This window comes from Pyxicephalus adspersus, chromosome 2, assembly GCF_032062135.1.
Source record: "Pyxicephalus adspersus chromosome 2, UCB_Pads_2.0, whole genome shotgun sequence".
In the NCBI taxonomy this organism is placed as follows: domain Eukaryota; kingdom Metazoa; phylum Chordata; class Amphibia; order Anura; family Pyxicephalidae; genus Pyxicephalus; species Pyxicephalus adspersus.
Window position 1 is genome coordinate 131,857,962 of NC_092859.1, and position 15,701 is coordinate 131,873,662.

General features: G+C 36.3%; 1 protein-coding gene across 3 annotated transcripts in view; it reads left to right on the forward strand.

Annotated features, from left to right (window-relative positions):
* Positions 1 to 15,428, forward strand: part of SPPL2A (signal peptide peptidase like 2A) — a 31,214-nt gene extending 15,786 nt beyond the window's left edge. Inside the window, exons 9-16 of one of the 3 annotated variants that reach the window (XM_072402423.1) lie at positions 809 to 890; positions 1,506 to 1,580; positions 2,557 to 2,613; positions 6,107 to 6,160; positions 9,487 to 9,586; positions 9,983 to 10,060; positions 10,873 to 11,033; positions 11,979 to 15,428. In XM_072402423.1, the coding sequence (XP_072258524.1) occupies positions 809 to 890; positions 1,506 to 1,580; positions 2,557 to 2,613; positions 6,107 to 6,160; positions 9,487 to 9,586; positions 9,983 to 10,060; positions 10,873 to 11,033; positions 11,979 to 12,047 (676 nt within the window). In that variant the 3' untranslated portion in view covers positions 12,048 to 15,428. The other 2 variants (XM_072402424.1, XM_072402425.1) reach the window with 2 other exon arrangements.
* Positions 15,429 to 15,701: the final 273 nt, after the last annotated feature.

Genomic DNA, 15,701 nt, shown 5'->3' on the forward strand with positions numbered 1-15,701 from the left:
AATTTGTTGACAGACATATTTAGGGACTAATGTGAGATTTAACCATTTGTTAGCAATCACTTTGCGAATAGAAGGCATGGTTTGACCTATTGGCACCCAGTGAAGTGTATATCATTGACACGTGTGCTGTAAGCAGTTGGGTTAAAGCTGATGACTGTCTGCGCCCTTCTTTGTGCACTCAGAAAAAATTTTTTTAGCAGAAGGACAGTGTAAAAAACTGTATGTTGACTTGTTTTCTTTAGGTAAATGGAGAATAGCCATGATGTTGAAATTTAGCAGAAGTGTGGAACATACACAACTATTGGGGTTACACTTGACCTGATTTGTGTTGAATTTCCTTGGACGTGGCATGACCTATTGAGGTACATTTAAACATTCATGCAAAACAGGTTAAATGCAGCCCTTATCAGGCGTTGTATTTTTCATTCAGATACTGCTGCATGCATTTAAATAGAAACCACGATGTTTGCCAACAGTGCACAACAACATGATTTTCCTTAACTTTCCATCACTTCAGCCCTGTCCCAGTCCTTCATCTTCTGAAAGTGACATGTGACAGTGCAGGTGGTTGGGGAAACAAACCTTGTTTTGGGTTCACCATACCTGGTATTGGGAATGTCTGTTAGCAGACTTGAACAGTGTGAGGAAGGTGTGTAAAGGGAAACCTATGGTGCCTATTTGCAGCAAACCTGTTACTTTTCAATGTATGTTCAAAATACTTGTTTTTTTGTAGTAAATAAAGAATATAGGGGGTGTCCAACTAGTCCTATTAATCTGCTTACTTGTTTATGCTACATCTCCATTTCAGATGGATATGGATATTGCAAGATATTCTAGGAATTGCATTTTGCCTCAACTTTATAAAAACTCTGCGAATGCCAAATTTCAAGGTGAGAAGAATATTTTGTTATGTTTTAAAGCCCCCCCCCCCCCCCCCATAACTATATTTGCTTATTCTGAATCACCACACTTCCTAAACTAGTCTACTACTTTTTAAAGATGTACAATAGTAAAATTGTTCACAATATCTACCATAGTGTCCCTTATTGAATTCCCTAAAATTTGCAGGTGGTGAGGAAAAGGAATTAATTTACAGCTAAAGCAGTCAAAAGTGTATTTTTTTCTGTCTTATAAATATATTGTCCTTTACTTAGCCACCAAACTTAATCAATGTCTGCACACATTTTTGTTGGCAAGATTTATTGAAAATATCTACAGGAAATGGCTTTGGTGGTACTCGATAATTGTAGGGAAAATAGGCTTAAGTGGCCTAAGGTTCCAATTTTTTATTTTTATTTAGCTTATAATTTTCAGATGTGTAAGCTTAATATATTTGAATTAGTGTAATTACTTATAAGGAATTCCAGAGATTTGCTATAATAGGTAAACACAATACATTACTCATAATTTAAAACTAATTAAATATCTAATCTTTAAGAAAAAAGGAAAGAGACTGATGGCTGCCTAAATAAAATGTACTAATCACTTGGTGTTGTGTTTTACAGGCCTGCGTGATCCTTCTAGGTCTTCTTCTTCTCTATGATGTGTTTTTTGTGTTTATTACTCCATTTATCACTAAGGTATGGAAACAGTTTGTAGGAGTGTATATTTTACAAATCATTTTACATAAAGGTTATAAACTTGACATTCAACATTTTGTAGGAAATGGTTCCGTGTGCCAAAAGAACAATAATGTATGCTCTATTCTAAAACTAGAACTGTAGTAATGAGCCACATTGGTAAATCAGTCAGCATGTAAATAAAGTAAAATGTGATTAAAAGTGTAGAGAATTTTGAACAAAATTACCTTGTTTTAAGATTTAAGTCCTTGTTGGCTTGTATTAAATTATGAGCAGAATATTGACCAAGAATGTGTAAACGCCCCACATGTCCTAAAACTCAATGCAAACATTATCTAGGCTAACAGATTAAAGTTATTGTCAACTTGCTTGCTGACAAATCAAATTTGATTCTTGGTCTATCTAGACTTCAGTGACCTCTTCTTAAGAAGGTGTTATTGTCTGTATAGTGTCTAAGGCAGACCTACCACCAAATTGCAAGGTCTACTTATTCTGCCTGGGCTCTCTCTCCCACCCTAAATCACCAACTTCATGTAGGTAAAAAATTTACTTGAAAAGGAGAAAGTTCAAATTTATACTTATTTATAACCATGATTCACCTGCAGCACTCATGGAAGGATGATATCACTGTCTGTTCCTGATAAAAGTTTTACAAATGCAGAGCAGGTAAAAATCTTGCTAGAAGATGCTCCCGTGTTAGACTTTACCAGTTTATTATAGTATGTTCAAATACAATCTTTTTCCACACAGAATAATAAAGTGCATACAATGTAGTGGTGATGGCCAGTACTCTATTAAGTAATGTACCTAAACAAATATTTTGAGTTGTGTTCTATTAATTTAAAAATCTTCAACATATAAATTCTGCTGTAAAAAGAAATTTTGGAATTATTGAAAATTAATTTTTGTCATGTATATTTTAATAATAGTATTAATACAAAACTTTTTTTGTTTTTTATTATGTTGTGAAATTCAGAATGGTCAGAGTATCATGGTTGAAGTGGCAGCTGGTCCTTCGGAAAGATCAGAAAAGGTATGTAGATAAGTTTTATAAGTTAAAGTACTGTGTAATATTACTGGAAATCTATTGTTTTAAAAATGCACACTAAAGATTTAAAAATGTCCCATAATATATTCCTTGTTCCCATTCCATTTGGTACTTGCCTCTTCCCTTCTATGCTCCAGTACTGCAGGGGGAGGGACAGAATGGCTAGCAGGGACTCTGTACAGGAACACTTGATCCCACTGCAGGCCTGAACCTAGCCTTAGGCTATGTACACACTTGCAATGCTTCTCTTCCGATAATTGGCTCAGTGCCGATATTGGACGAGAATCTGGCGTGTGTACAGCGCCCGTCGTCCGAACAACCATCTTGGCCGATCCATGGACGTTAAAGGACGAACGATTGTAATGGAAGCGAAGGGGGAGAGTGCGCAGTGGGTGCCGCTCCGTCCTTCTCTCCTCTGCATAGAGCAGAATGGTGCTGTATGTACAGCAATCGTTCATGCATCGTGCAGTCCTTAGTCGTTGGAAAGGATCGTGAAAGTTCCTTTCCAACAACAATTATTGCACGTGTGTACCCAGCTTAACTTTATTTTAAAAAGGAATTGTCCAAATAACAGTTCATTACAATACAAATTAGGATGAAAAAGATAGAAGAGCCTACTCTGTGTTATCTCCCATAGGCAGAAAGGGCACACACAAACAATGCAGCCTACAGTAATATCTAATGCAGTACAGTTGCATGGTCTGATTATGCTCCCTGGTGACTATGCTGCCGTAAGCCATGGCCTGGGTAGTCTATTCAGAAGTCTTGCCCTGCTTGTATTGTGTTAAAATGCCAAAGAAAAGGCTTCTGCAGATTGGTCCCACAGAGAGGAGGAAGCCTGATTTTAATGCTATCATACACTGAGCACTTAACTTTCACTTTGCAAGGAGAAGCCTCTCTGCAAGAGTAATTTTACATTTTCTAGAAGGTTCAGCTATGTATTTTTTTTTTTCGTTAAAAAAAATACTAACATATCCCATTATATTGGTGTAAGATAGACCAATGTGTTCTGCAAGAAACTACAGTGTTCCTTTGTACAGACTGCAGGTGTGATATCTGAACATTGATGCATCTGTAAAACCTAAAAATCTTTTTGTAACAAAAGGGAAAAATGCATATTTTAGGAAAAATGTATTATTTGTATTGGAAAAGGATGTGCAACAGGACTTGATTTTCATTGCGCACCCTCTAAAACTGCTAACTCTCTGGCTGTCATGTAGATGTTACTTTTAGGTTTGCTGACTCTAAACAGGTAGACTTATATGCTCAAAACAAAATGTTAAAAAATTACACCATACCATAGGAGATCTGCCAACTAATTAAATTTATTATTTACAAATGTTTGTCTCAAGATATTATTGGACAGCATGGTGTCAGTTACTGTATAAAATCCTTACAGTGAGTTAATCACAAACAAAGCAAAAAAAAAAAAAAAATCTTTATGGAGCCTGTACAGTCATTACCTTCTGGAGCAAGCTGTGCTTTGATATGCAAAAAGCAACAGCTGCAGAATTTGTCTTGGTCATTAAAGAGTTACAAGAGGTTGCAAATCAGCCCCATTCTTAAGATCACCCAAAAACTCAGCTGTGTTTATCAAACGATTTCTTCTGCAAGTCATTCAAACAGCCCCTCCCCCCTTCAAGTCTTGGTCCTGCACCAGCAAGCAGGGAATCCCTGTTCCTATCTAGGAGGCGTCCGTATGTCGGATGTCCTTAACTCAGGGGACTACCTGTATATTGATTCTAAGTCTGTGCAGAAATAGAAAAATCGCTTTCATAATGATATGGTAAATAAGGTACTAACCAAATTACATAGATTTGCTAGAAATTTCAACATATACCAATTGTGCTATAAAGGGGGATTTGTAGTAGCTTTAATCACTGTACTAAGAATCAAAGATTGACATTTGGGATTTGTAAAAATATTGACATATTGACCCTGATTTATTAAAGTTCCCCAAGGCTGGAGAGAATACACTTCATCAGTGAAGCTGGGTGTAATCCAGCAAACTTGGAATGGATTTACTAAAAGTCATTTGCTATTTGTTATCAAATGCTTTCAATCCTGAACCTGATCCATTTCAGGTTTGCTGGACCACCCAGCTTCACTGATAAAAGTGTATTCCCTCCAGCCTTGGAGCGCTAAAATAAATAATAATAAATGTAATAAAAATTGTGGTTTGCATTTCTCCTACATACCAGTTTGGCTCATAGAAGGCACAGTAGTTTGGGGGCTGGGGGACATCTTGGCATAAATCTGCTTTACTAAAGGTGGGTGAACTTCATTTGAATGGAATTTGAATGTAATGTAAGGTATTACAGGCTGCTGCAAGTATTTTATATATGCATCCTTTTTTTTGGAAAGATTGTAATGAAAATATAGTAAAGAAATGGTTATACATAGTGAGGACCTACTGTCAAAATATTTCAGAAGATACAGAGATATGGGCTATTACATTTATGTGTAAATTTAACCTTTTTTGGTATTGACCTCATCCAATTTTTGGAGCATCCCTATAGGTCATTAAAGCCACCTATCATTTTTAGGCCTTTTGGCTGCAACCCCAGCCTTCCTCTGAGTGTTATCATGGGTGGTTGGCAGTGTTCATCAAATGCCCCCTAATCCCCCATTGCAGCAACTGCTCTGGGGCAGCGTTTGTGACCTGGTATCTGCACTACGTCAATAAAAACAAGCCCTTATTACCAAATGGGCACTCAAGAATTTGGTATTGAGGTGACTATTCTTTGGATTTCTCAGAAATGTTAAAAATGTTATGAGTAAGTTCACCTGCTCTTACCTGTCAATCTACTAAAAGTATCTTTACATTGCATTGGTCAGATTTATGACTGCTTTGCCTAAATCTTTGTGCTGGCTATATATACTCCTTGACAGGGACTTTGTCCTCGTTGCTGTAAGGAGGATACAGTAGTATACATACCCCTTGCGCAGGGATACATGACCATTAAAATAGAGACATCACAAGAAGGTCATGCTCGTCGAGGTTTAATGAATCTTCCTTTCCCACAGCGTGTCTATATTGGTTTATGTGCACGCACATAGTGAAATAGACACTGCAAAGTAAACCACCCTTTGAATAAACTTCCTGCATAACACAAACTGCTAGTGTGCACGCATTTGCTGTGCTGGGTGATAGATGGAACCAAAGATGAAACCCTCGTTCTTGGACAAGATCACATTACAATGATATATGACTTGCAGGAAAGTGACATTTGGGTTCTGCATATTCCATTTGGTTTACTTCCTTTGTTATATAACCAATTGTAATATTTACAGGAAATGTTTTATTCTATATTTAATTTGAAAGGCATTCTTAGCCAGTGTTTTGAATGCCATCATGTTGTATTGCTGATTACGCTGAATATATGAGATAGCTGAACACTATTTATTCCTCACTGTGGCCTATGTTTGGCTGCTGCTTTTTGGATATTAAATGTCTGTGACTTGGATTTGATCCTAGAGTGATGAGAGCTATGTGGAGGTGCCTGCTGAATCTCAAGCCACCTACGAGAAAGTAAGGACTGTATTTATCTTCACGACTCTTCTTTCAGTCTCTTTGAGGTTTACTTGTTATTTTGTTCACATCTGATCGTTTTTGTTGGTACATTCTATTTTTCCTAATGCAAGTTGTTGTTAATATGTATTCACATTAAATTCGGGGGTGGCCATTTCTCATAATTACATCTTTTCTACCTGTTTGGCTGTTGTGCTTCATCAAAAATGGGTGATGGAACTTTTTTTCTTCTTTATATAAAAATTTGACCTCAACCATTTCACACCTTTAACAGAATTGTAAATGTTTTAACTGATGTTCATAGCATTCCAGACTATCCTGGCTCCTGATTGTATAACTCTAATTTCCTCTGTGGAAGATCCCAAGCATGTATGCGGAAAACCTGTAAAATTAAAAACAAAAAAACATAGTTTGTAATATTCCATAAAGTTAATGTTTCAGGTTTCTGTGTCTGTCTAAAGGCTTAGAACAAATATGGAAAATGAGAACATGGAACAAGTAGACTGGCTCTCCATGGAGCCAGTAGACTGGCTCTCCTTTTGTGTATTGGTATATTGTACTTTAATGAATTCTTCTAATTCTCAGATAAAAAGGTTTACAATATACTTAAAGCTTAATTGTGTATGGTTAAAACCACTTTCTTGTGATCTGTATCCAATAGAGGAAAAATACCCTCATTTACTGTCCCATAGACATCAATAGACATCACAAGAAGTATAGAGCTTTTCAAAACCAAGGAAATCCCTCTGTGTCCTCTTTTCATGTTCTGTTACAACTCAGATTTGAATTTTTCCTCACTTTCAGTCCTGTAACAAAGTTCTCTAGTTCAAAAGTTTATAGATTTAACATGGACAACTCCTCTCTCCAGGATGATCACATTTTATGAGTTTATTGAACTATCCAGAGTTAAAGAGGCCCACCACCACATTTTTGCATTATATGAAAAGGATGGCTATCCCTTTTATAGAATAAAAAAATGTATTTTAGGGGAGGACCCCTTCCTTTTTTTATCTTTATTGCCACTTGCAGCTTCCTGGAATACATACATATTTTGCCACCTGCAGCTTCCTGGAATACATACGTCACATATCCCAGGAGGCTGTCGACTGCTTCTTCTGCAAATGCCAGAGATTGGGCATACACAGAAGGGGCTTTCCTGGAATGTAAAAAGGTACAAATCCCACGCATAGGCAGTAAGAGGAAGGGTGGCATGGGACCCACTGGACTCTTTGCGGAGCCATCGTGAGATCATCAAAAGTGAAGAGTAAGTTTTTTGGGTTTATTTATTTATTTATTTTTTAAGACCATCTATCAACTGTTGAATGTGTGACAGGCTGGATAATATAGGTCCTTCAAAGTTATCCCAGCCCTTTAGTTTCACAAGCAGTTCATAACCATCAAACCCACACCTGATAAATTTGGACGGCCTGTGAATTTTCCCATAGGGGGGCACATGAGTCATTGCCATCCAGTTGATTGGTCACCCTGTTCTCTTTCTCCCTTTGGCAGTCTGTGCTGCTGCTCTGGCTGGAGGCAGCCTGTTGTGGGTGAAATTATCCCCCATTTGTTCTGTTTAAAAATGGTAGGTATACTTTCCCTCCTACCCCTCTGCTTTAGTGGCAGGGAATGGTAAGCAGGTACCCCGTTTTCATTGTGTGGTGAACACATATACACTACCATTGCTAGGTTTTATCTTATGAATGGAGGGCCTTCTGCACCCCATATCCACCCTTTCACCATCTAAAACCCCTTTGCCATTAATCCGAGCTAAACATAGCTGTGATTCCAGTATGCTCCATTGCCCCCCTCTGGCAGGTTTAAAAATTTTTGTTCAAACTTGGTCATAGTGCCCAAAAAGGATTGATTCCCTGAATTCCAGACCTCAAGATCCTCCAAGTGTTTGTGAAATCTGATAATTCAGGATAGTTGTCTATAGTAGTGGCCTCTTTGCATCAGGGGGAGTTTCTGCCATTTGTTAATCCAGTAATTCATAGTTGCATGTCTCGATTTGTCCACACCAGCGAAAGAATTGTAGTTGAAACAGAGTAGTTGTTTTACTGGCTAGCTTGAAAGTGTGCTCTTCATTTTGTACTATTTTAAATAAAACCTTCCCAACGTGCAACATTTCATCGCAGCTAGTTTTAAAACCTGAATGGCTGAAAGTGTTTCATTTTTTCCAAAGGCAATGTCTGGGCTTTTGGTGGGTACCTTTTGAGAAAAGGCTGCCTTCAAGTTATAAATGTCCTTTAGTTGAGAAACCCTGACAGTTTTGTGTAAGTCACAGCACATTTTTTGGAATCTTATGCAACAAAAACCTATTTCTCTAACCTAAACTAGATTTAGGTCCCTGAACATAGGTCAAGTCCTTGTTTGTCTTCTGACCTCTTGCAAATGGTGGTTGATTTGCATCTGCATGCAGGTTCTGGACCTCAAGGTTTCTGTAGTAGCGGTTTAGTATTCTCAACATCATACTGTAGTTCTTTAACTGGAGATTCCAGGTCAAGTGGGACCCATTAATGAAGTGTTACAGATTGAAATGGCAGCTGGAAGACATCATCTTTAGCAGTTACTAGTTAGCTGGTCAGCTGTTTGTTGATAATCCCTTTGTACCTTTTTATCTGTTCATTCCAATCACTGTATTGTTAGTTGCTTAGAATAAATGTACTGTACATCATTTTGATGAATTTCTAAAACAAAAAAAGTATATGTAATTTTTTATACTCTTATATACTCTTGTCAAAACCTCTTATAAACAAACATGTAGCTAGTAGTAATTGGTCACATGCATTTGGATTTGTACTGTAATGTTTAAGAGGTTTCACAGCTTATCAAAGCAAGGGGCTTTTAGTTCCAATGATTGATAAGAACCAACATTTCAATTAATTAGCAATGAATCCAGTTACTATGAAATGCATCAAGAGAGATATTGATTGTCAAAGACTTGGATGGGACCGTAAATGTTTGTGGAAACACTGTATGTTCCAATGACAAATGCTGTCCCATTTTGCTAGATAGTCTGAATCTTGTATTATTCTTCATGGTTTATGAAATGAATTGTCAAATCATTTGGTCGAAGATTTTAAAACTGCATTTTATATAGGTGAAAATTTGTGTTGAAAATCACACCCCGTTTAAGAAGCTGTTTGGATAAGCTGTGAAACATCCCACACCTTGACAGACAATGTGTTTGTTTTCTTTAACAATTTTCAGAACCATTTCATGAAGCTCTTTATTTTACTTTTTTGTATTCAACACAAATGATTGCACATTTTGTTTACTTTAAATCTCAAGGGTGCCTTTTCATGTTGTTTTTTTCTATCTTCCAGTTACCTGTAGTCATCAGGGTGCCTAGGTTTCAGTACAGTGCTGCGACATTATGTGATATACCGATGTCCTTGTTGGGCTTTGGAGATATCATTGTGCCTGGTGAGTAAGGAAATATTTCCATATGCATTTGGTCTAAGCCCTGTATGTGCGCCTCTTTGCTTTGTATTGCTATACACCTATTACACCTCTTTTCTAGGCAATATTAATGTAAAGGATACCATTAGAACTATAGACAGGCTATTTAGTATTGAAATTTCAACTTCCATGTTGTATAACTAGGCCCTTTGTCTCCACAATCACAGCAGCACCTTTTGTCTGCATGGGCTTAGTTTTCTCACCTCCAAGCCTGAAAATATTTTCATGACGTATTAGTAAATCAGCCAGATTTAATAAATTATTTGTTGCCTTCAAGGCTTTATAGGAGTTTGCAAGCCCCTACATAAAATGTGTAACAGGTTCATTTCGGTTTATAATTATTTGTCTTGTGTTTTTTAGGTCTTTTGGTTGCGTACTGCAAAAGATTTGATGTTCGAACAGCCTCTTCAAGTATTTATTATATATCCTGCACCATAGGTACGTGCTGTAGACAAAAATAGTTATTATATCCCAGAATTTATAGTTATTATATCCCAGAATGGTTGTAGACTGATGCAGAGTTCTTCAAGCAGCTGTACTGGGACCCTTAAAGTACCCATCAACTCCAGTTTAGTACTGTTAAATACAGATCCTAATAAGAATGTGTGACATCCCCTTTAAACAATCTGTTTGGAGGCTTCCAACCAGCTTCATCACTTTTTGGAATTTCTTGACGGCAGCTTATTCAGATCTATGTCCTGCACAGTGTTCATTGCTCTTGAACCGGATTGAAGCTTAGGAAGGCTTTTAGGGCTCACTCCTCTAGAAAATTAATAATAAGCTTTGAGGCGCATGCAGGGTCCAACCTACATGCTAGGTAATTTAGTTTTTTTATCAATGTGTTAAGAAATAAAACCGATCTCCTGAAAAGAAAGATGTATGTAGAAGCAAAACAGGCCACGTCCCTAAGTAACATAGAAAGAAAAAGGAACAAGAGATTTACAAAAAGTGAGACTATATTGGGGCAAGATAGTCCCACTTTTTTACCTGTCTTGTTAGATAAACAAATTTTCCCTTTTTTAGTTTTTTATCCTGACAATATAATGTCCTGGAGGTCATTGGGAGAAATTAATGAGCACAGTGGTAACACTACCTTAGTATCACAGTAGACTTTTTAGGAAGATGTCTTTTAAAGAAGCAGTGTTCAGTGACATTGAACTGTTTGGGTGTTGTTATTCTTTAGAGGGTTGCTTTAAGTTTATAATTGATATATTTTGTTAATTTACCGACTGGTTATTTTTAATTTGCAGCGTATGCTGTGGGGATGGTTTTGACATTTGTCATTCTTATGGTGATGAAGACAGGCCAGCCAGCTCTCCTGTATCTAGTTCCATGTACTCTTCTGACAAGTTCTTTTATTGCCTGGAGAAGAAGAGAAATGAAGAAATTCTGGAATGGAGGAAGTTACGAGGTATGTTGACATTTGCTCTGATATAAAACATCTACTGGAAACTTCTGATCACAGCTGTGCAAGTCTATGCTACAAGCTGTTTCATACACTAACCTGGTCTCTGTAGAATCTCTTACCATCTGTGGATCATACCTGAGAGGAATATTAAATAAAAATGTTCCCAAATCTGTGATTTAGATTCACAGACTTGTAATGAACCAGACCTTTCTCAGTTTCGTCTCTCTTGTAGCTTTAGTGGGCTTGTAAAAAATAGTTGAAGTTGGAATTTCTTGTAGTGATCTTTACTCCCAGGCATCCTTCCCTTCCCATAAACATACAAGCTTGTCATCTCTGGAAATTCCCCTTCAAAGTAGCGACATTTATATTGGCTACAGTCACACTTTCATTTAAACTGATCCTGACATGTTAACTAAACTGACTGAAAACAACAGAACAGTCTATAGAATAAAATTTTGAATAGATTGTTTTGTTATGTTTGCATACTACACAGTTGCTTGTAAATGTTGATCTGGTTGGTTAATGGAGTTTGTTGATCATTCTAACAAGCTTTCACTTGTTCAGATTGACTTTATTGCTTCTTCACTGGCTAAAACTTTACAAAATTTCCTCACTAGGGAAGGAGCAGCAATAATTTAGGAGGAGGCTAAAGGGGTCACTTGGCAATCCTGTTGATGATACGTTATCGCCAACAACAGAATCACTAGTGTGGCATGGCTCTAACTAAGCCTAGCTATGCCTAATTGTATTAGGAAAATGTTTAGCATAGGCCTAATATGACATAGATATTAGTTTTTTTTTTATTATTATTTTGATTTCAATTACGTGCAAGTAAACTATGGAAATGTAATTAGAAAGGCCAGTCATTCTCTGATGGCCTTTTATTGAGATTCTTTTTTGCAGTAACCTCCGATTTATTTATTTTTTTTGTCTTTTTGTTTTTTTTAGATAATGGAACAGACAGAAAATGCTGTTAACGAAGAACATATTACAGGTGAAGCACAAGAAGTACAATGATGTACGCTTCTATGAACTTCCTTTTTCAACGACTATTTCAGATAGGTTTAGAAATCTTGTGCTGTATTCTCCCAATTAAATTGTAATCAGAATATATTTTTAAATTTTTTTTGTGTTTGTAAATCCAGAATGGGGGGGGGGGTGGAGGGCTATGAAAGAATTTGTAATATATTTGTTTCTGGCTAACATGGTACAATAATTTTTTTTTCTGCTTTTATTGTTATATGATATATTTCTAGAACATTGTGCCTTACTTCAGACAGAAAAGGTCTTTGTGATCTTTGCACTATACCAAACGTAGTCAAAAGGGGTTCCTAAAGGGCAACTCAATACATTTGTCTAAAGATTAGGGTGACTTATTTGGAAATGGCTTACCCACTTGTTTCAGTTTTAAAAGATTTACTATTTTTTACGATTAGTGCACCAACAAAATATATATATATATTTCAGTTTGGATGGACAAAGTCACCAAAGGGTTCTTCTATCTGTTGAGATATAAGGTGTCTTAGCCATGAAATCCCATTCTTCAGAACAAGATGGTGTTTCAACCAACTAGCATCTGCCCACAACTGAAATGTAATACTTAAGTATACTCTTTTTAAACCTGTGGTATTGCACATTGTGTTTTAGTTCTCCTTCAGCAGGCAGAACTTGCCATATCCATAGAATGCTGGGCAAAATTTGTGTCAAGACAAATATGCTGAAGGAATATAGGAACAAATAAGAGCAGCTCATGATGAGGTATTAGAGGTTAGCTTAATCTTGGCCCTACCAGTGCAAAATACACAGTGGTGTTCCTGTTTATGTAAGCCATATATTGTATATGCCTGTATAGATATAGTTGTTCCAAGTTGTATTCTTCACTAACACAGATACACAGTAGTTTTTTATTTGTAATTTAAACTGCTGGTAAATACTTGTAATTCATTTAAAAGTGCATATTCTTAGAATATCTGGGACATGGAGAGCACAGCATATTTACTTTTTTGACACTAGAAACTTGTGTAATTTTCTTTGCAGGCACTTAAATGTCCAACATCACCAATGACCATCATTACCCTACAATTTATATAGCAAACATACTACCTAACACTTTATACTAGCCCTTAAAGGTAACCTTAAATCATTACCTAAGCCATCAATTTCTATGTTGACATAAAATGAAACATTAATTAGTAACCTATCCCTAAAATGTATGCCTTTTCCTCTCCCTTAACCAGTAATCTCCTGATCCCCTGGTAACTAAGCCTGAGTATAAGCTTATAGCTCACTCCCTTGGTGCCAGTAAAACTACTAACAATGAAATGATAAATTATGTTTTGAATAAGAACTTACTCTGAAGGTATCTGCACCCGGCTCGAACAGCCCCACTGGTGCTGGTAACCCAGCTCTTTATAATAAAACTTGCCTGTATTGTCCCTTACTGTTAGGAGGATGCTTTATGATACATCTAAGCATGTATTAGGCATGTAGCTGTTCTCTTTACAGGTAAGTCACATCCTATCTGCCTGCAGGTTTCATACATGCACAAAATAAGATTTAATCAGGCTTTTTTTGAGCCTAGATTTACTAGCTTGGATGTAGCTTTCAATGCCTATATTATTGCTGGAGTCGAACGTTTACAGGAAAATAGAAAGCCTATCTAGATAAATACATGCACCTATCTAGAACTGTATATAAACCATCGTCAAGCCATTTACACTATATATCCAAACTTGAAAATGTATTTATACTGTTAACATGTAGGTGCTTGCTTGAGTTCTAAGGCTGAATGCAAGCAGTATATAATGACTCTTGATTAAAAGATGAAGCTGTAAAATGTAAAGGTCTCGGTGCAGTCTGTTATTAGGTCTGCAGGAACCTATGACAGATTGGTGTGTATCACACCTTCTCCAGGGTGCTTTGTCTTGCACTCACTTTCTTACTGCACTCAGGTTTTGATACTTCAAACCAGATAGCAGGATTTAAATATTTCCACCAGCAAATTAATGTAAAGTAATGTTGTAAAAGTAATACTTGACTTGTTTTCCCTTTTAATTAAAATACTTTTTGCCAGCCTGTGAAGCAGTATGTGAATAATTGATTAGGATTTTTAATTTTTTTTAACTTTTAATACAAAAAGAAGTGATAAAGCAGAAATCAGCTCATAGTGTTATTCTGACAACAGTTCATCTGTTTTTGGTTGCTGTAGGTTTTAGCACATTGTTGCTTTTTGCAGTTATGTAGATATAGAAGTTGTACATGAGCTTTTATTTCGCACCAAATCTCTGCTGCTTGTAGTTGTAGAGCAGCCCATATGAGTTTGTATTTAGGTTAATTACATTTTATAAGCAAGGAAACCACCCTTTGTAAACCAATTTAAATGGCGGCTTATAGGGATCAACAAACATTAATAGCCCCTGACAAAACACACAGTAACGACAACATAAAGATGTAATGCAGGAGAGCAGATGCTACAAACACACCTAAAGAAGAAGTATGAATGGACCTGTGTTGGGGGGGAGGGTCATAAAACAGTAGTTTGTTACTGCTTGTTGTGGAGGTGCATTTGGACTGACCTAGAAAACCATGTAGTTTTTGTAGTATTAGTAAAATGGATGTTTCTGGTCTGTGTGTAGCCACTGCTCTTCCTTATGTCATACTGAACATGTGCTGTCTGGGAAGAAACCTTAGCATCTACTTTGTAATAGGAGGCTTTATTTTGCTGTATTGCAGAGAGTAGTTGACAACAACACAACATTGGTGAAGGTCTCAGACACAAATTGGCTGCTTTCTCCTATTTCAAAGAATAGAATTACTCACAGTATCCATATTATTTGTTAAACATGTTTGTTGATTGAAGATTCTGCTTATGGTAAAATTGTATTCTAATTTGAACTGGAGTTCTTCTTTATTTCTATTTTAACAACAGCTGTCATTGCAGCAGCTCTGTGTTCTTTTTTTGGCTTAGGTTTTATATATTAGCATATATTAGCAAGACTTCGCCCACAAAGTCCTACAGTGCAGGAGTAGTACATCAAACTCGGTGAAATGAAATTAGAATATGCTGTATGACATTAACAAAATGTGAAAAGCAATTGTAACTCTTCTGCAACTCTGTGATTTGTACGGTAGTACGAGCACAAATTTCAGTCTACACAAAACTCATTTTGTGATCCCCCTCTCTTTTTTTTTTTTTTTTTTTTAATCTTTTTGATACCAGTAAAGAATTTATTATAGCATACTTTTGATAACAAGGTTTGCATTGTTATTTCAGGATAAAAATAGTGACTTTCTAACGTTTTATGTACTAACAATCCAAACTAAAAGATAATGTTTGTAATATTTTTATTATGGAACTAAACATTTGTGATTCAATAAATATGTAATTTAATTACAAAAGTTTGGTGCTGTGTTGGTGGTTTCTTTTTTTTTTTTCTTTTGTTTCAAAGTTTTTATTAAAATTTTCAAATAAAGTAAATAATAACATAACACAACAAATTTGCATTGAATAACAGGAAGAGAGGTAAAAAAAAGGGGGGTGTAAGGGCGAATAGGGGGGTCAAAACAAAAGAAGAACGCCAACCAGTAACCAGACATGAGTAGAACAAACATATGAGATCAAACATAGTTCAACACCTCTTAGGTTAAAAAGTATAAATACAGTACATGATA